Source organism: Excalfactoria chinensis, chromosome Z (genome assembly GCF_039878825.1).
Source record: "Excalfactoria chinensis isolate bCotChi1 chromosome Z, bCotChi1.hap2, whole genome shotgun sequence".
NCBI classification, from domain to species: Eukaryota; Metazoa; Chordata; class Aves; order Galliformes; family Phasianidae; genus Excalfactoria; species Excalfactoria chinensis.
The window spans coordinates 18376588-18399318 of record NC_092857.1 but is presented as its reverse complement, the minus strand read 5'-3'; the positions used below and the strand labels follow the sequence as shown (position 1 = coordinate 18399318).

At 41.2% G+C, this 22731-nt stretch overlaps 1 protein-coding gene across 2 annotated transcripts in view; it reads left to right on the top strand.

Annotated features, from left to right (window-relative positions):
- ERCC8 (ERCC excision repair 8, CSA ubiquitin ligase complex subunit) overlaps window positions 1-5421 on the top strand; it is a 28625-nt gene extending 23204 nt beyond the window's left edge. Inside the window, exons 11-12 of one of the 2 annotated variants that reach the window (XM_072359348.1) lie at window positions 1322-1408; window positions 3515-5421. In XM_072359348.1, the coding sequence (XP_072215449.1) occupies window positions 1322-1408; window positions 3515-3583 (156 nt within the window). In that variant the 3' untranslated portion in view covers window positions 3584-5421. The remainder of the gene's footprint in view (window positions 1-1321; window positions 1409-3514) is intronic. The other variant, XM_072359349.1, reaches the window with a different exon arrangement.
- Window positions 5422-22731: the final 17310 nt, after the last annotated feature.

Sequence of the window (22731 nt, the reverse complement as noted above, 5' to 3'; positions counted from 1 at the left end):
GTGTTCAAGGCAAGGTTGGATGGGGCCCTGGGTAGCCTGAGCTGTTGGGGAGGAGCCCTTCCCCTTGCAGGGAGCTGGAACTTGGGTGAGCTTTAAGGTTTCTTCCAACCCGAGTTCTTTGATACTTTGAGAAGTGTATCAGTTCACTTGAAGAAGATTACCCACTGAAGTGGGCATCTTTTAAGCGCCTATTATGCATTAAGTTTCTGCACCATCAGTGTATTTCATGTGGTTCTAGAATTACATATACATAATACAGACAGAGACTTTCTGCAAAGGCTGATCAGTAATAATTCATTGAACTTACATTGAATCAATTTATTATAATTATGCATATATGCACAGTTACCAGTTTAAGTCAGCAAATTTAAAGGCTTTTATACTGTCATCTTGAGTATGTCTCACTTGTCTCACTTGTGCAGTTTAAACACATGGGCAGAATTTGAGTGTTGTCGGATATTTCATATAAGAGGCAGGAGTATGTTTCAAGATTTAAGGCATATGAGAGTATCTTCATATTTGTTCATTTGGAAAAGGGAAGTATTACTATTGCAAAATTTACTGTGAAGTTTGTGCATTATTTCTCATTAACAAAATATCCTCAGTTTAAAATGGCAGTTATTTCCTTAATAACTGACTAAGAAAATGAAACTGTTAACTGCTCGGTGCTGAGGCTGTTGGTTCCATGTGTTTGCAGGATACCTTGCACAATGGAATCTCAGTTCTTAGTCATTACCATAATAAATAAGGCTATTTATATTAAAAATAATAAATCAGTCTTTCTGATCTCTGTCTCCCCAGCAGGACACACGTTTCAAATTGTTCTTTATTTGTTCTTTTCCTTTACCCCAGGCATACTAAAACTGTGTTTACTTAATATTTCTTTACTCCATACTTGGGATCTCCTCTAACATGTGTCTGAGTAGAGATGATTTTGGCCTGATTCATATTTTTTAATTAAACTTTTTTTTTTCCCTTTTTCTTTCTTCCATCTCCACTGACAACCTTATAAGCTTTCTGATTTTTAAAATACGTTTCTCTTCAGGACACATGAAAGAGGGAAGAAGAAAAGTGCTTTTAGGCAATAAAGTGTACTTACACATGGGCAGTAGTATTTTGCTGAGTAGTCTGGGGAAAATGCATAAGGATTCTTTTTGTTTAGCATATTTTTTAAAGATACTATTTATCAAGGTTATATTATAAACTAGAAATAATGCATTTCTCTGCACTTAAAAATGAATATTTCATGCACTTTTTTCCCCAGCATCATTCACTTCCCAGTATATTTGTATATGAGTAATTTTTACTTGCTTTCTTTAAGGAACTTTATAGTGGTAGCAAAGATTGCAATATCCTTGCCTGGATACCAGCTCTTCGAGAGCCAGTTGTTGATGATGTTTCAGAGAAGGTAATTAGTATTTTATCAATTTGAACTATGCTTTTTATGTCTGTTATACTTGGGTGGGAAATAGTTACATATGAAATAATTGTTCTATTATCAGACTTTTCACCAGCTGCTGATTTAGAGGAGAATCACTTATTGTTTCAGTACAGTCTACTAGTTGCTGTGAGGTTTTGAGAGAGGGCTTTTTCATTTACAGTCACGTATAACCGTTTTGTAGACTTCTGGCTTCACATTGCATTAAAAGTAGTACTTGTCATTTGATTATCAGTCTTACAATTTCCACTTCAGGTTCCTCACTTTCACACCAAATATTTTTGATGCAGAAATGTTATAATTAAAACAAACAAACAAAAATATAGTCTAAACAAACAAACTTTAAACTGAAGGAAGACATTTGGGCTGTTCCAGAGAAGATTCATAAATAACAATGTTTTCCAAGAAAGTATGCTTTTCCTCTTAAGTATTAGAGCTGGACCATAAAAATTATAGTGAACAGTTTGAGGTGGGGAGAAAATTCCAGATTTTGAGGAACTGAAACAGAATCAGAGACTGGCAAACAGTACTTGTGTTAAAGAAATCAAGACTTTGCTGTGTCTTTTTTTGCTCATTTTGCTACATTTTTGCTCACAGCACAGAAGAAATCCAGACTGAAAATTTCTGAGATGTTTCGTTTGGGGGAATGATCCGAGCTAAAGCAGTTTTATAATGTTTGCTTCATTTAGAAGCGTGGCTTATTTCAAAACAATCCTATATTTGGGCACCTCAGCACAGGAAAGACATGGAAGTACTGGAGCAAGTCCAGAGAAGGGCAACAAGGCTCGTGAAGGGCTTGGAGAATCAGCCCTAGGAGGGGAGGCTAAGGAAGCTGGGGCTGTTTAGTCTGGGGAAAAGGAGGCTGAGGGGAGACCTTATCGCCCTCTTCCAGTACCTGAAAGGTTCTTACAGTGAGAGTGGGGCAGGTCTCTTCTCACTAGTGACATGTGACAGGACGAGGGGAAATGGCCTCAAGTTGCGCTAGGGCAAGTTTAGGCTGGATATTAGGAAGAACTTCTTTACAGAAAGGGTGGTTAGGTACTGGAATAGGCTCCCCAGGGAGGTGGTTGAATCGCCATCCCTGGATGTGTTTAAGAGCCATTTGGATGTGGTGCTCAGGGATATGATTTAGCAGAGGGTGTTTAGAGTTAGGGCGCTGGTTAGGCTGCGGTTGGACTTGATCTTCAAGGTCTTTTCCAACCTGGGTAATTCTATGATTCTATACATTTTAGCAGATTTGTAGAAGTAGCTTCAGAAGTTGGATAACCTACAGCCAAAATGTGCTCAAGAGAGATGAAAAATTATTGCTTTAGCTAACAATTTTTGCTGTGAGTGAATTGTTTTTTTTCTTTATGCAAAACAAAACAGCAAAACAACAACAAAGCACCGCTTGCTCAGCTGCGGCTGTAACTGCTGCTTGAAGTTTGACATTATGGTGGTATGTTCTTAAACTGCAGCTGCTGTTTGCCTCTGAAAGAAGCAGTTCTGCTCCCTACCTCTCTGACACTAGTCACTGCTATTACTCACATGTTATAACAGACATTGAATTTCCTCTACGGCCAAAATCAGAACCCTGGATGGAAATAAACAAGGAAAACTGTTTTACCTAGAGTCAGGACTATGAGTCAGTGCAACGCATGGCTGCACAAACTCTCAAGCTGAAGTGAGAACCAGTTATTAGATATAAACAGAGGCCAAAATTACTTGAGTCTATACTGCTAGGTTATGCTAGGCCAGTGAATTTCTGACTTAAAAACTAGTGACACAAAACAAACACAGTAATATCTATATGTCATAATTTAAATTCAGATATATGTTAATTTTCAGTGCTCCAGATCTTTTGGCTGAAGTGGAAATTAAACAGAGTGCTGTTTCTTCTTCTAGTTTGTCTTGTCTCTATTGTCTTGTCTCTAATCAGCAGAATGGCCAAAGAAGTGTTCTACGAAATCCATTACCCATGAGAGAGACAAGATAGTCTGCAGATAGATAACAATTTAAGAAGTGCCTTTAGCACTGAACTTACTTGATTTGATTTTTAATTAATCCAACCACTGAGAAAATTTTTATTTTCTTTAGACTCTCCGTCGGCAGCACATAAATCCAGCATATGAAGATGCGTGGAGCAGCAGTGGTGACGAAGACTGAATTTCAATTATATGGTGATGCAAAATTGACATTCAAGCGCTGCATTCAAGGACTTTATCTGCAGAAGTGGATATTGGTAGATTTATTGTGACGGGATTCCTGATACTGTTATGTTAAAGCGGAGTCAGAAACAAGATTCTTTCCTGTCTTTATTCTTCACGGTTACCTTTACATCTAAAGATTTAGGTTTTACACCTATCTTTTAAATACTTTCCTTTATCCGTTGGTCTTCTTTATTCAGAATTGAAAAACTGATAAAGGAAAGTTAAAATCCCTTGGGACCAGTTAGCATTACATTGTTTCTAGTATCACTGATATCATAGACAGGTAATCCCTTCATTTCAGAGGGATGGTACAGAGGATGTTGCCTTAAGGACTAGCTCAGGGATATGTCTTTTACAACATCTAGATGGAGGAAATGGGGTCCATTTTCAACTGCTCGTGTACTTTGGGAGCTAACAGAATTTTGTGCTGTTTATTTAAATTTTATCAGTTTTGCAAAAGTTTATCTATAAACGCAGCATTCAGTTCAGAAAGAGACATAGCTGGGACCATTAATTCAAGTATTCGTATGGTGACCCCATCACTACTGTCCTAATCTATACTGTAAAATTAAGAACAGGGACTAGGTTTTCATTAGAGTTTTTATTGCTGCTGTTAAGAGGTTTTTAAGATCAGCCTTCTACAGATAACTCTCACATCCCTAGCCAAAGTGGAGAATTCCTGGACAGAGACAGACATTATGTACAGTGCAAGGCAAATGAAGGATCACACTTTCAAGGTAGGCACAAGAAAACTTAGTCCTTCAAAACTGCTTTCTTCTGACTTTGCAGTCCTAAAGCTGGTCTATTTGGAAAGGAGTTGTGTGGAATCACAGCATAATCACCAGCTGGGGAGCTTGAGTTAGAAAAGACAGGCGTGCAGTTTATTCAGGAAAAAGAAAGCCTTTCCAAACCAGAGGTAATGGTAGGACAACAAACTCAGATGGAAGGAAAAAAAATGTTGTATATATAAATGAAAGAAAATAAGATAATTTCTTTATAATGTGTATTGTTATTGTGATTATTGTGCATATTATAATTAATTCACCGTCCTTTTGCATTTTATGTTTATACAAGGTAACAGCTGGTCAATTTCTGTATCAGTCTAGAAGCCAGCAGTGTAGAATAACTTAAAGTGAGGAGTGCCCATGTCAGGGAAGTGTTATAACTAAACAAGTTTGATACATGCTGTGAGTTTGCTGGTGGAGACACAAAATTTACCTTGCCCTATTAAATCAATAAGTGGAAAACATCCCAGTGTTGCAGATTAAGTCAAAGGACTATGCCACCACTTTCTGAGACTAGATTGAATTTTCTACTTCTTAAGAAAATGGTCATTTCTATTACAGTGGTGGCAGTTCCATCTAAGAGCAGAAATTCTAGGGAACATATTTGAAGCAAAATTGCATGTTTTGATTTTTCCTTTAAAAAATATGTTCTATTAAAGTGACCTTTTTGTGTGTTACAGTCATGCTTGTAATTTACATATGTCAAATGCAGTTCATGTATTTGGTATTTGGATTCTGAAATGTTGCTCAGTACATCATAGCAGAGCTAGTTAGCAAAGAATAAATTCATTATTTTTTCAATGAGTTTTCTGTTGTCTGTAACATGACCATGGATTATGTTGAATGAAGAAAATAAATAGCTCACAAAAATGCATACTCAACCAAACAAGCAAGAAGACAGGCCTGTGGTGATGTTGTAATGGTGTATAGAGTGGGAGAGATACAGAAATCTGAATTTATTTAAGAAGGTAAACTGTAAAGCAAAACCCATAAATGAGTGTTGTATTGTATTTTGTTGCTACTTGTTTTTTGTTTTTGAACGGCCTTTCTCTCTCCAAGTTCCCTTTCATAAGCTTGCAGTTTCTTTAGGTTTGTTTTTTTCTCATAAGGTGTTCAGGTGCAAACATGACAAGCCTGGTAAGGAAGCTGCCATACCCTGTTCTAGAAGTATTGTGCTGCTGGTGCAGCAAGAGAGTGCAGAAGTGCTCTGCTGTTCCCCACTGTTGCGACAACTACAGCCAGCAACAGGCTTGATGAGCAAAGCTGCTTTCCTCACTCACAATTATACAATTCTGTTAGAAGATGAGAACAATCAGAAATCTTCTAGCCTTCCTTTTAGGACCAGTAGCTCCATTATCAGCACCAAAAAACATTTCTTGCACCTAATATGGTATAATGCAGTTGTCCTACTGTGGACAACTGTCTATTTTTCCCTTTGACTACAGTCTGAAAAACACATCTGTTTGATTTTTCTTGCTTCCTACTCCTCACTTTCCTGTGCTTTGAGTGAACAGTTGTTGAGATTGGAAGGGATTCTGACTATCACCTGTATCACTACTTAGAAGCCTCCAGCTGGACTTCTGGCCACTAGTAGAAAGCCTCTGGTCATGGCATTCCACCTGTTCTGCAGTCTGATCTCACAGTCTTCTTACCTAGTCTGCCCTTTGTCAGCTTGCTTGTAAGGGTGCTTTGAAAGAGTGTCAGAAGCCTTACTGAAGTCAAGGTAAATGTAACCAACTGCTCCCCCTCATCTTCTAAGTTAGATGTCATCATAGGAGGCTGGAAGGCTGGTCAGTCATGATGTCCCCATCATATACCTATGCTGACTGCTCTCAAACACTTTCTTCTTGTTCTTGTGTCTGGAAATGGCTTCCAGGGCTATTTAGAATACATTAACAGGAATGGAGCTGAGGTTGACTGGCCTGTATTCTCTTTGCCCTTCCTGAAGACAGGGGTGACCTTCCAGTTCTCAGAAACCTCCCTAGCTTCTCATGACCTTTCCAAGATAACTGGGATTGTCTTTGCAAGAATATCAGCCAGCTCCTTCAGCAGCAGTGGGTGCAACCAGTCGATCACCATGGGCTTGTGTAAGCATTCCCTAACTAGTTCTTTTTGTTGCAGACTTGATTTATTTCACGGACGAGATTGCTAAATGCCAGTCTGACCAGTGAATACAGTGCTGCCAAAGAAGTGCTTTGTACCACTTTACCATGTCCTTTGTCTGCATTTCATCTGCCCGCGTTTTCAAGGGCCCACACTTTCCCTAATCTCCCTTTTGCTGCTAATGTACCTGTAAAAGGTTTTCTTTACATTCATGTTCATCACCAGATTTAATTCCAGATGAGTTTTGGTTTCTGACCCATCCATGCATGCTCAGACTGGTTTGTTTTTATTAAATATTCTCCCATGCTCCCACATCTTGCATGCTGCCTTTTTGCATTTTGAGTTTTGTTAGGTTCTTGTTTTTCAACTATGCAGATATCCTTTCACCTTTGCTGGATTTTCTGCAAGAAACAGTGCTTGAACTTGGAGGAGGTGATCCTTGAAAACAAACCATCTCTCCTGCATTCTTCTCACTCCTGGGCCAAACACCATGAGATTATTCCTAATAAAATCTTGAGTAGGGACCTATTTAAAAATGTGGAAATTCTCCATAGGAAATAGGTGGTTCTCCCACAGTACTTAGTATTGGTGCAGCCTCGCTGTGAATATTGGATGCAGTTTTGGGCTTCACAATGTAGAAAGGTTATGGTCCTTGAATGTGTCTAAAGGGGGACAACAAAGCGGGTGACGAAGCTTGAAGCCATGTCTTGCAAGGAAAGGTTGAGGGCACTCGGGTGGTCCGGTCTGGAGGAGGCTGGGGTGACTTCACTGCTTCCTGCAGCTCCCTGAGGAGGAGTGGCAAAGGGAGGTGCCTGACTCTGCTGCTGGGAACCAAGGGCAGGACAGGAATGGCACAGAGCTGCCAGGGGAGGGTCAGGCAAGGTATTAGGAAACATCTCTGTGCTGTGGGGTGTCAGATCCTGGCACTGATGGCTGCACAGAGAGGTGGCTGAGCCCTGTGCTGTCAGTGCTTAAGAGGCATTGGGTATTACCCTCAGTAATGTGCTGTAAGCTCTTTAGCCCTGAGGTGGTCAGGCAGCTGGACTCAGTGTAGATCTCTTCCAACTGTTCTGTTCCATTCTATTCAACTCCGTTCCGTTCTATCCTCTTACGCTCTTGCAGGGTTTATTTTCATATTGTTGCAGTATAACTTTTTGCATCATACCAGTTTTGCATAAGCTGTGCCATGAATACAATATGAGATTCAGCTCAGGAAGAGGTGGGCTGGGGATTATCTGCCCAAGTATTTCTCTACTCACATTCCTATCAGGCTAATGTTTGAAGTTGTCCCAGACAGCTAAAAATAGGATTATTATTATTTTATTTTATTTTTTTGCCTCAGGTTTATTACTCCTATTAAGAGTTATTATCTTCTGCATAGGAATCTTCCCAAATTATCTTCTGCCATCAGTTGATGATATTCTCACTCTTAACTGTTGTCCACTAGTGGAAGGAGAGGTGTTTCTGGTGAAGGAAATGAGAAGCATCTCTGTCTCATCAGGGCAAGAATCCGGACCCATTCTGCAGACCTTCCATGTAATGACAGTAGCTGATAGGTTATACTAGCTTCCAGGTTTTTAAATGGCTCACCACTATGCAGCATCTCAAACATCACTTTCTGTGAATATTCTGCTGGAATTTCTATGAAAGGATTCTAGATGTAGTGAATTTATTATTTGTTTTCCAGATTTTTTTTAGTGCTGACTAAATCTGAATTTCTCCCTTTCTGATAAATACTTTGTTTCCATGCTAATGTCTTTTTGTGCTATTTGAGCTCTTTCAGAGTCAGAAACGCAGGAAGTGTAGGCTGAGTTGTACTTCTTGTGTCAACCAGAAAAAACACCAAACATCTTAAGATCCATCCAGGCGTTAGAAAGAGCGCTGTTTTCGTGTTGAAATGAAGTCATGCACTTAAGAGGCAGCTAGCTGATATCTGAATGCTAAGTTCCTATTAAAAACAGTGAGAAAGTTCAGAGTTTGAAGAGAGTCTGAGCTGAGCTGGAGAGCACTCCATCACAGTAGTGAGTGCTGGGACTGAGCAGTCAAACCGTGTTAGAACACATACAGAAATGTTTGCATCCTGTAAGGCCATTCCAGGAATTTACTATTGCTTCTGGGACTTGCTTTGCCTGCCAAGGAAGTTGAGAAGAGTTTTATTTCAGTTTGATACAGGAGGTACAGAAGCGGGGAAAAAAACATTTTTTCTCACAAGAGATCAAAGAACTTAGTTTCCCTTTTAGCCTAGGAAAACAATGGAGGTGGGAGCCAGTCTGAGCCGGCTGAGTATAAGAAAAGGCTCCTTCAGCCTGAGTGAAAGCTGAGCTCTGCAGAGGCAGTCAGGTAAGTCTCCTTGATTATTCATGTCTAGATTATGATGCTTGCAAAGAGTCGGGCATCGAGACAAAGATGGTTAACTCTCAAATACTAGGGAAAAACAAACAAACACAAAACAGGTAAACACTACTGCCCTTCCCCACACCTCTATGCCCAGTATATATATATACACTCTTATACGTGTGCTCACAAGAGAAGGTGTAGGGATTTTGCTGTTTGGCTTTACAATCAAGCCAGGTTTCTACTGCGCAAGGCACCTTTTTTTCTAGTGATGAATAAGTTCCTCGCGTATTCAGCCAGCACTAAGACCCCTGACATCACAAAGCTGAAGAATTATTAAATCTGGGAACATTAACAGAACTGTCTTTTCCCCCTTATGTTCAACTTTGTGTTAGAGTCCTTATCCTACCTTATATAGCAATATGTATGTGTTTTATATATATATATGTATATATATGTGGTGTATATATATATATATATAGAATATAAATGCCACTTCTCTGGAACTATAGGAGAAAAGTTCTTGCTTGTTACCTAATTTTTAACACAGTTAAATATCTGCATACAGCTGGGAATTGTAAGCTCCTTGCTGAATACTGGGCTAGGTTCTGTCATGATGAATCACTGCATCACAGATTTGTGGAACGACAGGGGTTGAACTCTTATCACCAAACCCAACCTCCTGCTAAAACCCTATAGTAGGTTGCACAGGAAAGTGTTCAGGCAGGTTTTGGGTATTCCCAGAGGAGAATCCAAAACTGCTCCTGGCAGTTTCTTCCAGTGCTCTGTTGCTCGCGGAACAAAAGCCTTTTTCTTGTGTTCTGATGGAACTTCCTGCATCCCAGTTTGTGCTCATTGCCCCTTGTCCAGTTCCTCTGCACCACTGAAAAGAGCCTGACCCCATTCACCTGACTCCTGCCCTTTAGGTCTTTGTACGGATTGATAAGATCTCTCCTCAGACTTCTCTTCCCCAGTCTGAACAGCCTTTCTTCACATGGGAGATGCTCCAGGCCCCTCACTGTCTTTGTGGCCCTCCACTGGACGCTCTCCAGAAGTTCCGTATCTCTATTGAGCCCAGAACAATGAACGTGTAAGCTGAGCATTAGTACCAGTAAAGTTTGAAATAGTCCAGTAATGGGCTTATTGGTTAAGACATGGAAAATGTCCTGCTATATACTTCTAACATGAAACACACAGGAACTAACATGGTTATAGTAGTCCATGAAGAGAGCGAGTCTGAGTATTTGCTGTATTCATGGCCCCTTAGATGTGTGCTGAGGTTTTGACATTTAAAAGACATTCTTCAAGGCAATGTATTGGTTTCAGTGGAGAGCAGCTAAATGCTTGTTACATCCAAATAATCAAAAACATGTAAAACATATCATTGAAGTCCTTTGGTGTGCTCAAAGATGAGTTATGTAATGGACGTGCCTTCTTCCCTCCTCCCCTTGTTTTTGTTTTCTTTTAGTCTATTTTATGAAGATAATGGGAATGGAGGATAAATAGGCATGACTTAGTGACCAGGCATTCAGGCAGGTGCATAACTGCTACCTGCAGCTTCATCCCTTCAAACCGTATCCATGTGCCATATGGTCAGCTATACCTGCCAGCCTACATGCCTGCCCAGATGACAGCTGGCCAATGCCATCTACAATGCTGGCAGTGCACAGACACCCCTAGCTAGGCCAAATTTCACTAAGCTTAGGAGATAAGAATAAATGTTTGAGACAGTAAAAGAAGAGCTTTCTATTTACATATGAAACATCTTTTTAATTGCATAGGCACACAGAGTTAATTGTTCTTAGTCTTCATTTTGTTACCATATGATTTAAAGTTAAGGAAGAAGAAGAAAATGGATATTTTGGGTTACGCATTATCTTTGTGCTAAATGAATACGTCCAGAATTCTGGAAGAGCTGAGGCTGACAAGGCCCTCCAGGTTCATCTGGCCCAACTCCTGTTCCAGCTGGAACACTCACAGCCCACATCCAGGTGGCTTCTGGACGTCTCCAAGGAGGAGACCCCATAACCTCTACAGTCAGCCTGTGCCAGTGCTCCATTACCTGCACAGCACAAAAGTGCTCCTGGTGCTCAGAGGGAACCTCCTGTGTTCCAGTTTATGCTCACTGCCTCTTGTCTTGGCACTAGGCACCACTGACAGAGCTCGACTCTGTCCTTTCTCTTGGAAACCACAACCTGCCTTCAGGTATTTATGGACGTAGAGATTCCTCCTAAGCCTCCTTTTCTCCAGTGTGAACAGCCCCAGTTCTCACAGATTCTCCTCGCAGGAGAGTGTTCCTGTCCCAGTGCACTCCAAACTATACAAATATGCACTTTTCTCTGTGGGACTGAACAGCAAAGGTGATCCCAAAAAGGTTTTATAGTAAACTTCCTCATGCCAAATTGGAGATTAACATCAACTGTTTAAATCAGTCCAACCAGTTATTTTTACAGACATTATTTGTAATACACAGTAACATGTTTAAGCATGACTGGGGTAATCAACTCAGCAACAGTAATATGCCTTTGTAGCATTCAGAATAGAGAAAGGCAGGGGGTGGAGTGAAAGGGGGCTGTTAGACTGTTTTCAGTGGCGGTCTTAAAGGACACAAAGCATTTTACTTTTCTATGGACTGCAAAGCATTTATTTGACAGGGTATTTGTGTTGTACCAGTTATAGGTCTCAGCGGCCTTGTTTTGCATCAGTTGTAATAAGACTTCTAAGGCAAAAGTCTCAGCCTCCAGTGGCATCACTAAGATATTCTAAAACAGTTTGTCATCAGATTTTCAGAAAAGTTAGATTCAAAAAGTGGAATCGTAATAGATGAAGGAAGATGTTACATTCCGGTTGGAAATCGCTGGGAAGAGCAGACTCACTTTGGTAGCCAGCCAGTTCCATTTGTATTTAAAACTTGAAGTTGACTCATAATCCTCTCTGCTCGTAGCTCAGGGTGGCCTCTGAAGGAACCGTAGCTATTACTGCTTGCCCACAGTGCGTAACTTTCATCCACAAAAATGCATCTCAGTCTGCATGGCGAAACTTTAATCTGTTGCTGCTATTTTAAGACAGAGGAGCTTAAAAAAAGAGAGAGTGAGACAAAGGCCAAGATAAATGGGAATCCTTCCTTCCAGCGCAGTGTAGGCATTTTCTGCTGGCAGCAGCACTACCCAGACATGTTAACTCTGCCTCTCATGAGCAGCCCGACCCATGTACCCCACACAGTGCTGCACAGCTCACCTGTGTGGAGCTCTGTGCTGCAGGGCTGGGCTGCTTGCCTTGCTACTGTGTTAGCATGCTTCTTTCGTGCTCTCTGTCAAAACAGCAGAATGAGCACAGCTGTGGGGAGCCCATGTTTGTTGTAATTAAGGATACACCAAAGAGGAGGTGTAAGGTAAGAATCCTGAGTTCCCATGTTTTCTGGCACTCAGCAGGGAGTGTCTTGAATTGCTCAACAGATAATTACTGTTGCTATCACCTCCTACACTGTTCTGTAACTCCTAAGGAAATCAGCTGATTGTGATTCTCATGCTAGCAAACATGAAAAAAAAAAAAAAAAAAAAAAAAAAAAGGTTTTGGACTCCATAAAACAAATGTGAACGAAGCTCCTTATTTTTGCCCATCACTAATGCTTCTGGGTGGACTACACGACTCAGAGAACACACCTTTCCACCTGGAGCATGCATTATTTGCCCCCTGAATTGAAGTGCAGCATCTCAAGTCCCCATGCAGCCTGTGGTTTTACAGGGCAGCTGTGCACCTGTAGACTCCACCATGCAGAACTTATGCACACCTCCTGTGGGAACTGGACCCATTTGGCACCCACTCAAAGTGTTCTGCACATTCTTGGAGTGGTGCACAAATTGTTTCCCTGGGAAAAAAAAACCAACAAACCTGCATCTCTCAAGTTGCACGGAGCTCTGCCATCTGAATGCTATTCATCATTGTTTATAAGGAAAGTTTCCAGAACGTTTAATTGTTTTGCACACAGCTACTATACCTGAGGGCCTCAGTGAATGTGTGAGACAGCTGCTTCATCCTGTTCTGCCACTGCAGATACCTATTAAAGTTCAGGTTGACTAATGAAGTATATCAAAGCAATTTAAATAGCACTCTGCGATGGGCTGCTCTGTAAAATGCAGACAACTGTGAGACATGCAGGCCTCTGGGATACAGGAGCTGTGCTCAGAACTGCCTGTCCCAGATTACAGGTTTCATAGGCTTGCCCTGCGTACCCTAAGTATGTGTCAGGTGATCCTGATGGCATGTCGCATATCAGCAGGAAGGCTTATATGTTGCAGTAACCTTGAGAACTGTGCCAGCAGTTTCTTTTCTGCCAAAGAGAGGGAAATCTGAACAAGTCAAAGGATGGAAAGTGGTTCGGCATCCCACCAGAGAGCTCAAGAGCTGAGTTTGACAGACACAAGAAAGATGGAGTGAGAGGAGACAAGGGAGCTGTACCAGCTTGCAGAAGGGAAGGTAGAGCCCCAGAGCACATGGGGCGAGCACACCCAGCACCCCTGAGCACTAGCAGGGCCAGGCCTGCTGCTGGACCCTGCCCACAGGCCTCAGCGGGGTGAGGGTCTGGCTTGGGGCACCTGTGTGGGTGCGCACAGCTCTATTATTATCCCTCTGTCTCCACTGCCTCCCTGTAGGAGCTCATCTCAGGTCATTCCTGCTCTCTGTCTACAGCCTCCTCTCACCACTGCTTTAATCTGAACCTCCTTTCTGCTGCACACACACAGCTCCCAGAGTCAGGCTCAGTGCTGGCCCATCTGCACATTCAAACCCTCAACCTTCCACTCGCTGGATATTATTCACCAAGCTTTTTAGCTCAGAGCTAGTGGTTCCCTGCTTTGAAGATATCGCCCACCTTTCCAGGCAGCCTCTATGACATCCTTCCCCACTCCAGGTGCTCAGGCTGCGTTCATTCGTTCACATGTGCTTAGCTCTGACAGCCATTTGGCCATGTGAGAGCTGAACTGCACCCACAGGATGAAGCAGATGGGAGGAGAGTTCATTAGCTTTTTCGTAACCCTGCATTAACATATACAAGCAGTTTCCAGAATAACATTAGCTGCTTTTTAACTCACTTGGATTCAGTGCAATACTCTTCAATGAAGAAATAGATCATTAGTTCCCACACCTGCAGTTTTGTTTGTTAAGTCACTAGAAAATAGTTGTCCTGAAACCTGACATTTACATACTATTTTTGTTTTATGATTGTCCCGTTTTCATTATTTTTTTCTCCAGCCACCTACAGCTTCTTAAAATCTCACTCTCATTGAGAAAAATTATCATGCAAAAGCTCTAAGCCTAGTTTATCTAAAAGAGGATTAGTTAAACAGAAGTGTGATTGAAGTGTTGTAGATAACCAGAAGCATTACTCACTGCCATAATAACGTATTTCCCAATTCTATAACCTCGCACAACATAGAACTGTTGCCACCTTTGTTCTTTATCCAGGTTTGTAGATGTATCTCCATAATCTTTCTTTACTCAACTTCACATATCTGCCTTTCCTCCAGTCATTTTCTAAATCCCATTTTGCCTTAAGATTTGGCCACTCTGATTGGAGTTACACAATTTCTTTTAACATGTTCTCCTTGTCAGGAGAACTGCCTTGTCCTCCCTTCAGCATAGTGAAGACCAGCAGCCTCCATGGCACAGAGCTGTAAGCTCTGCTCCATTCAGCATTGAGATGTCACCTCTTTTTGCCTCCATCACTATTCATCATGGCTGGTCTAATCTTTTTTTGGTACATGCTCAGTGTTGATTAACTTTTATTCCCTAATCACCCTTCCAGGTGACTTCCTCCTCACTTACTACCGTGTCTGTCGCCTATTTAATGAAAGGTGTCACAAGTTTTAAGATAGTTCCTGTGCTGAGATCTAGCTAACTGCTGTTTACAGAGCTTTTTGTGTCCTTTTTAACCTTTGATTTTATTCTACCACAATGTCACTTCCCCTGTAAATCACTTTTTTCTTGCTTCAGCTCTATTCTTGATTCTGACCTAGCCTGTGCAAGTAGTCTTTGCTCACTTGCTCTTTCAGCAAATATCTCCACCCTTTTTATGACCTTACTCCTAGCTAGTCTACCTAGGTTATAGTTTCTCATTCTTATCAGATCTCAAGACCCACTTCTGTCGTTGGGTCCTTAGAAAATGAGTCAGACATTTGTTTTTGGTTACCTTTTAAATATTCATGAGACATTTCTGCACTGTGCTCTGAGCTGCATCACAGGCTCTCACACCATCCTGGATATCCAAAACCCTCATTAACCTAAACATGGGGAACTGACTGCAGCTGACAAGCATCATGCCTTGTTTCTCCTGCGTGACCACACCATCCACACTCTTCTCCTGTCTGAAAGTTTTTACCCATTTGTTATATCAGGACTCATATCTTCTCAGCCCAAACCGTGAGTAAATGTATTAATGATTTAATATAGTGGACAAATTTTCATCTCGTTTTTCTGGTAAATCTAAGTAGAATTCGATCCCATCCATGGATGTATTCTAGGCTCAACAGCAAGGAAACAGAAAGGATATCTACAGAGAACTTGCACTTCATTCCTCGACAGAGATGTCTAATGTTATTAAAAGCAGTTTGAAGAAAATGATAGCTGTCCCAGACCTGATAAAATCTGAGCACATGGTGCACAACGCAGCTGAGAAGATGTCTCTGATGGGACTCTGTAGAAATCTGTGGATGCATAGATGTTCCCTAGCAGCCTGATCTGAGGGTAGCAACCCTGCCAATGGTATGGGGTTGGTACTCAGTGGTCTTTAATGTCCCTTCCAACTAAGCCATTCTATGATTCTATGATTCCACGATCCCAGATGCAACCTACATTATACCACCTTCTACAGGACACCAATTCAGGGTCAGGGTGGGCAAGGCCAGGTAGAGCCAGCAGGAGCCCAGTTCCACCCCCTCCATCAGCCTCTGGAATCAGCAACACTCAGTCTCCTTGAGGGTGAGCAGCACAGGGCAGGCTGAGCAGGCACAGGAATGTCCTGGCAGCTTGGGTGAGGGAGTTCAAAGCAGTTTAAATTAGCCTTACTGCACCTCAGGTGGCAAGGTGGAAAGCTTTTGTGCAGGACTGCATTGCGTCTTTAGTTTCCATGCTCAAAAATCCTGCCATGTCTTGACAGAGTCTTTAAAAAAAAATCCAAAACAGTATAATGGAAAGAATTTGTATGGAAATTATCATGCTTTGTCTGCTCTTTCTTTCTTTCTTTCTTTCTTTCTTTCTTTCTTTCTTTCTTTCTTTCTTTCTTTCTTTCTTTCTTTCTTTCTTTCTTTCTTTCTTTCTTTCTTTCTTTCTTTCTTTCTTTCTTTCTTTCTTTCTTTCTTTCTTTCTTTCTTTCTTTCTTTCTTTCTTTCTTTCTTTCTTTCTTTCTTTCTTTCTTTCTTTCTTTCTTTCTTTCTTTCTTTCTTTCTTTCTTTCTTTCTTTCTTTCTTTCTTTCTTTCTTTCTTTCCTATTTTTTCTTTCTTTCTTTCTCTGTCTAATCCATTATGCTTTGAAATTTTCAGCCCATTCTCAGCCTCACCACCTTTGCAATCCGGTGGGGCTGGCAGGGAAATAAGGTGCTTTTTTAGGAGCTCTAATCTAAAAGCCTTTTAACTGTTAAAGATTAACCATTAAAGCATTTATGGAAAAGCACACATTTTCCTGACACTTGACTCTTGCCTGCCACATTCTGTAACTTGGCTATTGGTAATACTTCAGTAGCCCACTCACATTTAGCAGACTGACAGGGAGATGAGCTCTAATCTGATGCTGAATATTCATAAAAGCAGGGTAAAGTGATTTTCCTGACTGAGGAGGAACAAAGCCTCTGACCACTAACAATCTTGTGTGTAATGCTGTTTTTTCAGGGGTGCAGTTTTGTTGAAGATCTGTATTTCTGTGATGCTTTCTGTTGAGCTCCTTGAGAGCAGCCTGATGCTGCAGAGTAGGGGAGGAGGGCTGCTCATGTGCCTGTACATGTAGGAAAATAGATGAATGCAGTGAATCAGGCCCAAGTGAGGAAGTTCAAGCAAAACAATAGCTTTTTAAGGAGAACAAAGGATTTATCTGTCTGGAAAAGTAATGCTCTGAAATGATCTTTTTGGACATAATATGCTTCAGATAAGAAAAGCCAGTGTTGAGGCACTGGTAGCGGTTAGAATCATGGAGTTATCTGTTGTAACAGACCTTCAAGATCCCCAAGTCCAGGCACCATCCTGACTTACTGGGTCCCACCACTAAACCATGTCCCTCAGCGCCATGTCTGCATGCCTCTTAGTACCTCCAATAATGCAGACTCCACCTTTTCTCTAGGCACCCTGTTCCTTGGCCACCCTTGAGCATTTGAATCCTTCCTAATGTCCAATCTACATCTCCACTGATTCATCTTGAGACCATGAGACATGTCAATGTTCATATTGAGTATGAGGGGCCAAATAAGATCTAGATGTTCAGAACTTCAGAAATTCAACTGGATTCTCTTGCAAAATTGACAGATACTGGGACCTTTCCTTTATACCTGCTGATCAAAAGTAGGTCTGAGGCCAGCAAAAGCAAAAAATCCTGCACAACATTTTGCTTTGTGCTTCTCTAGTGCTACTGAGACATTCGCTTCCATCTCCATAAAGTCACAATAGAAATCATTTCTCCTGAAATACCTAAACCCCTTCTAAAGAAAGAACATGGGATAGGCTGGACTGCAAGATCAATTTGCCATCAGGAATTTCAGAGGAATTTCAAGTGGCCCTTCAATTTCTGCCTCAGAAAAAAAGCAATTATTTCTGTAAATCACCTGAATCTTCTAGCAGAAGCAAAGAGCTGGGACAAGAACTAACCAAACCGACGACGAGACAGTGCTGGGAAGGGAGCAACATTGTTTTCTCTTTATTAATTTCTAATCATTATTTTATTTTTGTATTATTATTTACTAATTGGTAGTATGCAGGATGGTTTACTTCAGTATTCTCTGCCTTTATCAGGATCTTAGAGGGATTACAGAGCATGTCCTAACAAAGAGACCTAACTCCTGCACAGCTTCATGTATGGAAAAGTTGACACCAGAAGCAGCTAAGGTGCTTGGGGGTAACCACTGTTTGCTTATCTTGAGTACTTGTCAAAGAGACAAGCTGCCTTAAAAAGGGAGAACAGTAATCACAGTAATTTAGAACTTCCTCTGTGTCACAGTGACATTATATCTGCAGAGAGAGAGATTTCAGCTACCTTCATACGTATGAGCTTGTGCAGCTTTTGGAACTTTTCATATAAGTAGAACTCATTACAAGCTACAAAGTCTGAGATCAAGCTGAGGGCAGCTTAGAAGCCTGAGATGTCTCTGAAAATCCTGTTGTAAATTCAGATTTTCTGTTCTGTTTCCTGTCTCAGCGAAAGCGGGCACAATAAAAACAGTAACAGCTTACTTCATTCACAGTAAAACCTCAGGATATGAGGAGAAAGCTTCATTGTATTCTCTAGAAATACTCATAAACCACATTAGAATGACAAGGTTTAATTTAAAGGTTCTCTGCTGTCCATTGGCCAAGCTTTGACGAGAAACTAAAAGATCATAAAAGTCATCCAAAGTTCCCTACCTCTGGAAGTCACCTTTGTATATGTGTGTGACATCACACGCACAGAGAAAACAGTACCTCAGCTACAGAACTGGGCTAAGAGTGTGGATATTGCAAACTTCCCTGAAAATTTTAAAATCTGAATTTTTATCCAGCTGAAGAACGTTGTCTTACGTATTACTCCAAGGTAGCATGCTGTTGACTAATGCAGGAGTGACATGTTCCCTGCACCACAAAAAGTAAAAACTAAAAATGTGTAAGCTTCTTATTAAAACTCTCAAGGTTTTTTGTTGTTGTTGTTGTTGGCTTTTTTTGTTGTTGTTTTTTTCCATAGACTCAACATGCTGTAAAGGGTTGCATTAATCTCTGTTTGAGCTGTTCTTGTAACTCATCATTTTGCCTGTGGCTGCACTAGAGTGAGCGTTAAGGCATGTCAAAATGGGTGGAGATTTGAAAACAAGTCCTCTTAAAAGGATTTTTTCTCAGCTCCTACCTACACATAAGAGTTAGATAATGCTCTGTCATCTGATAACAAGCCACATTCCCACTTCCACCTGTTACTCTTGACCTATTTTAATACTTGCCCCAACACTGAAGAAACTGCAGAAGAGGAAGAATATCAGCTCCTTCTATTAGGTGATTGCTATTGTCCAGCCTGTCCCCAGATGCAATTGTTGAGGGTGATGGAACATTTCTCTCCTTGGAAGAGTGTCAGTAACGCCACAGCATCCCCAGCCTTAACAGCATTCCCTGCTGCACTTCAGGTCCCCCACTGATACAGCTACACAACTAGTATTGCAGCTAAAATAGGAAGACTGGGACCTTTATTATTATTATTATTATTATTATTATTAATTACTATTATTTAGAAATTATCATTTGTATCACGCAGTGCAGACTAAAAGTTTCACTTCTTTCTCCTGCCTTCCTTTCACACTGCCCTCAGGCTCCTCTGCAGAGGATTCCAGGTTTCAAGGCGGATTCTCCAAGGCAGAATGAGTTTCTCAAGTCATATTTCTACTCCTATCGTTGAGCCTTGCCTCGAGCCCTGCTGTTTAATACCTCCGCTGCACTTCTCTGAATGCAAGAAGGAGGCAGTTTTCTCTCCAAAAACAGTTTTGCAACTGTTGGCAGCAATGTTTTTTCTGGTTATTAATATAGTGGTTTTGAGCACTTCGGGAAAAGAGCACTTAGTGCATCTCTGTAAGCATGCCCCATCTGACAATCTGTGGCATCTTCTAGTATTGTTTTCCTAAAAGATCGCTCCATGGAAGAAGTTGCCTTGAAGATCAGTGACAGTTATGGGAGCAGAAATGCATCTGTGTCAGGCTATTAATTTTGAATTATCTACTTGTCTATCATGTGGTCCACCAGATTTTTCCATGAGGTACTAATAAAGCCAGGCCAGCAAAATGCTCAAAATGAGACGGTACTCAGTCCAGCAACAGCCTGAGCAGTTGCTGGATTAGCTAGGGGTCAGTTCCTCTCATCTCTCCTCCACTTCTGTCATGATGCCAAACAAGCACAGACAGCTTTGTCAGCCTTTGCCATCATAAGTGTGCTTGATGTGCCCTAGAAGAAACTTCAGTTACTTGCTCTGCACCTGCTTTTGCTGTGGTTTCATACTGCTTACACTTGAGTTGGCACTAATATAAGGAGTTCAGGAGTGTGAAGTCTTTTAGAAGGAGATCTTTAATGAATAGGGGAAAGCATGTACTGTCTTGGTGTGTTGTGGTGGTTGTCTTGGTTCTGGCTGGGATAGAGTTAATTTTCTTCACAGATGCTCATGTTGTGCTTTGTTTTGGACTGAGGATGAAAATAATGGTGATAACATGTCTGACACAGGGGGACTGAAGTGATAACTCATACTTCACGGTGTCATGCTCAACAATAAAAGCTGGTGAAAACACGGAGGAAGGGGGATATTCAGAATGAATATGTCTTCATGAGAAACCACTATGTGTGATGAGCCCTGCTTTACTGGGAGTGGCTGAACACCTGCCTGCCCATGGGAAATAGCCTTGCTTTGCTTGTGAAAGCAGCTTTTGCTTTGCCTAGTAAGCTGTCATTACCTCAGCCCACGAGTTCTTGCACTTTTACCTTTCTGATTCTCTCCTCTATTACATCTGGGAAGAATAAGTGAGTGACTGAGGGGTGCTGAACTGCAAAGCAGGCACTACCTGTAAAAATATCATATTAGACTGTAAAGGCTGGAGAAGAAAGGTGTACAATGAGTAATTATTTGAATAAAATTCTGCTATAATCTAAGATCATCTGCCTTTCTCATTGAGGAAATGATGGTGACATATATATGTGTCCATCAGGAGTGTGGATAAAGGATCAGACTTGTTTGGAGAGAACAAAGAATAGGCTTCTGTAAGTGAATGGAACCTAACAAATGCAGCCTATCTATCTGCACATGCAATTTTATTTTCAGTTTGTTTTGTTATGGTCTTAAAGCTCATACTGCAGGCTATTTAGTTGGACCAGGGAGGTTTAGATCAGACATCAGTACAAATTTCTTCATGGAAAAGGCTGCCAGGCATTGGAACAGGCTGTGCGGGTGGTGCAGCCCCCATCACTAGAGATGTATAAGAGATATTTGGATATGGTACTGTGGGACATGGTTTAGTGATGGGACTCAGTAGGTCAGGCTGATGGTTGAACTTGGTGATCTTTTCCAACCTGGATGATTCTATGAGTCTTTCTACTACAAACTGGAGGAAGGATAAAAGATATGAAAGAGAGGGGTTGGAAGAAAGGAGGAGAGTACATCCTTTCATAAAATAAAGACATCAAGCGTCCACAATCCTGCATGTAGGAGCATAATCATGAAAGATGTCATTAATACCGTTTCCAAATATTTCTAGAAAAATACACGTATAAGCGAAGATTGGGCTTTGCTTTGTTTGGGTGGTGTTTTTCCAGCTGTTCTTTTGTCTTAATTTCAGTTGCTTAATTTATGGTAGTAAAGGTGTGAGAGACCACAGAAGAGGTGTAATTAGATATGTAACATAATACAGATTTCTATGTGTTGACTCCTGTTACCTGACCAGAATCAGCAGTTTCCCAGAGACCCATGTGGTATAACTGACTGCAATCTAATGGTATGAGATGCAAGTGTCACACAAAGAAAACACTGATTGCTAACTAGGTTATGAGATTCGGTTTTTGGGAATTACTGTTTCCACAGGTATTACATGGCCAGTGAAAGCTCCATTTCAAAAACAGCGTTGTTTATTTGTGTAACCTAGATATGAGAATGTCGCAGAAACTATGAAGACTCCTCTACTGTGCAACAAGACCAGACACTGAAGTTCTCGATATTTGTTTCTTCTGAATTAACTGGAAGCCCTTTATTAGGAAATCAGTGGTAGTGGCTTTAACACATTACAAACATATCTTGCCTATGGCTTCCTTTCTGCACGAATTGGAAAACATGAAGGCTGTTTTTCCATGGCTCATCTTCCCACTAGCAGTGAATGGGCACCTTCAGCTTCAGAATAATGTACTAATCTGTGGCCTATGTACCCAGCACAGGTAACAATACTGTGGTGAGGAGAATAGGGATGAGGATAGCCTTTGTCTGAAATCAACAGGACCTCCAGCCAGGGGAAGGTACAGAGTGTTCACAGAATCGGCTGAATATTTCTTTCTGTCTTTATTATCCATTTCTCTGATTTTGTTTTCTTGTTCTTCCTTCCAACCTTCTGTCTACAAAACAATTTATCAAAAAAGGAAAAAGCCATTTTCTGCAGTGCATTTTTAATGACATTACTCCAACCAAGCCTTAGTTTTGGAGAATAATTTCATGGTCTGACTTTATTGTCGCTTTGCACCCTGTTAGTACCTGTCAAGGCCAACAGACTGAGGGTTTGTTGCAACGAATTCTAAAGCTCCCTTCTCCTGTCCTTTGTTTTTGTTCTTATCTCTGAGACTGGCAGAGAAATGAAAGGGAAGCTGCTCTGCCACTAGTAAAGCTCTGCCACTTAGCAGCAGTTGTGCGTGAACACTGCAGGAGAAATATGAGGACAGAAAAAATAAATGGTTGGTTACTGGAGGTGAACTTTTATTGGCTCCCCCAAATGCACTGTGGATGTCCACTGCTCATGTTGTTCCTCAGCTTCCTGATGTCTCCTGAGCCTTGGGTTTCTGAACATAGCACAAATAGGGGCTCTGGCCCAAAGGTCGCTCTTCTTGCTGCTGAATCCAGGTGCACATCTGCGTAATGCACATGTGACTCAGCAAAATGCCTGGAAACAGGCAAAATCAGTTGGAGCTTCTGTAAAGACACCAAATGACA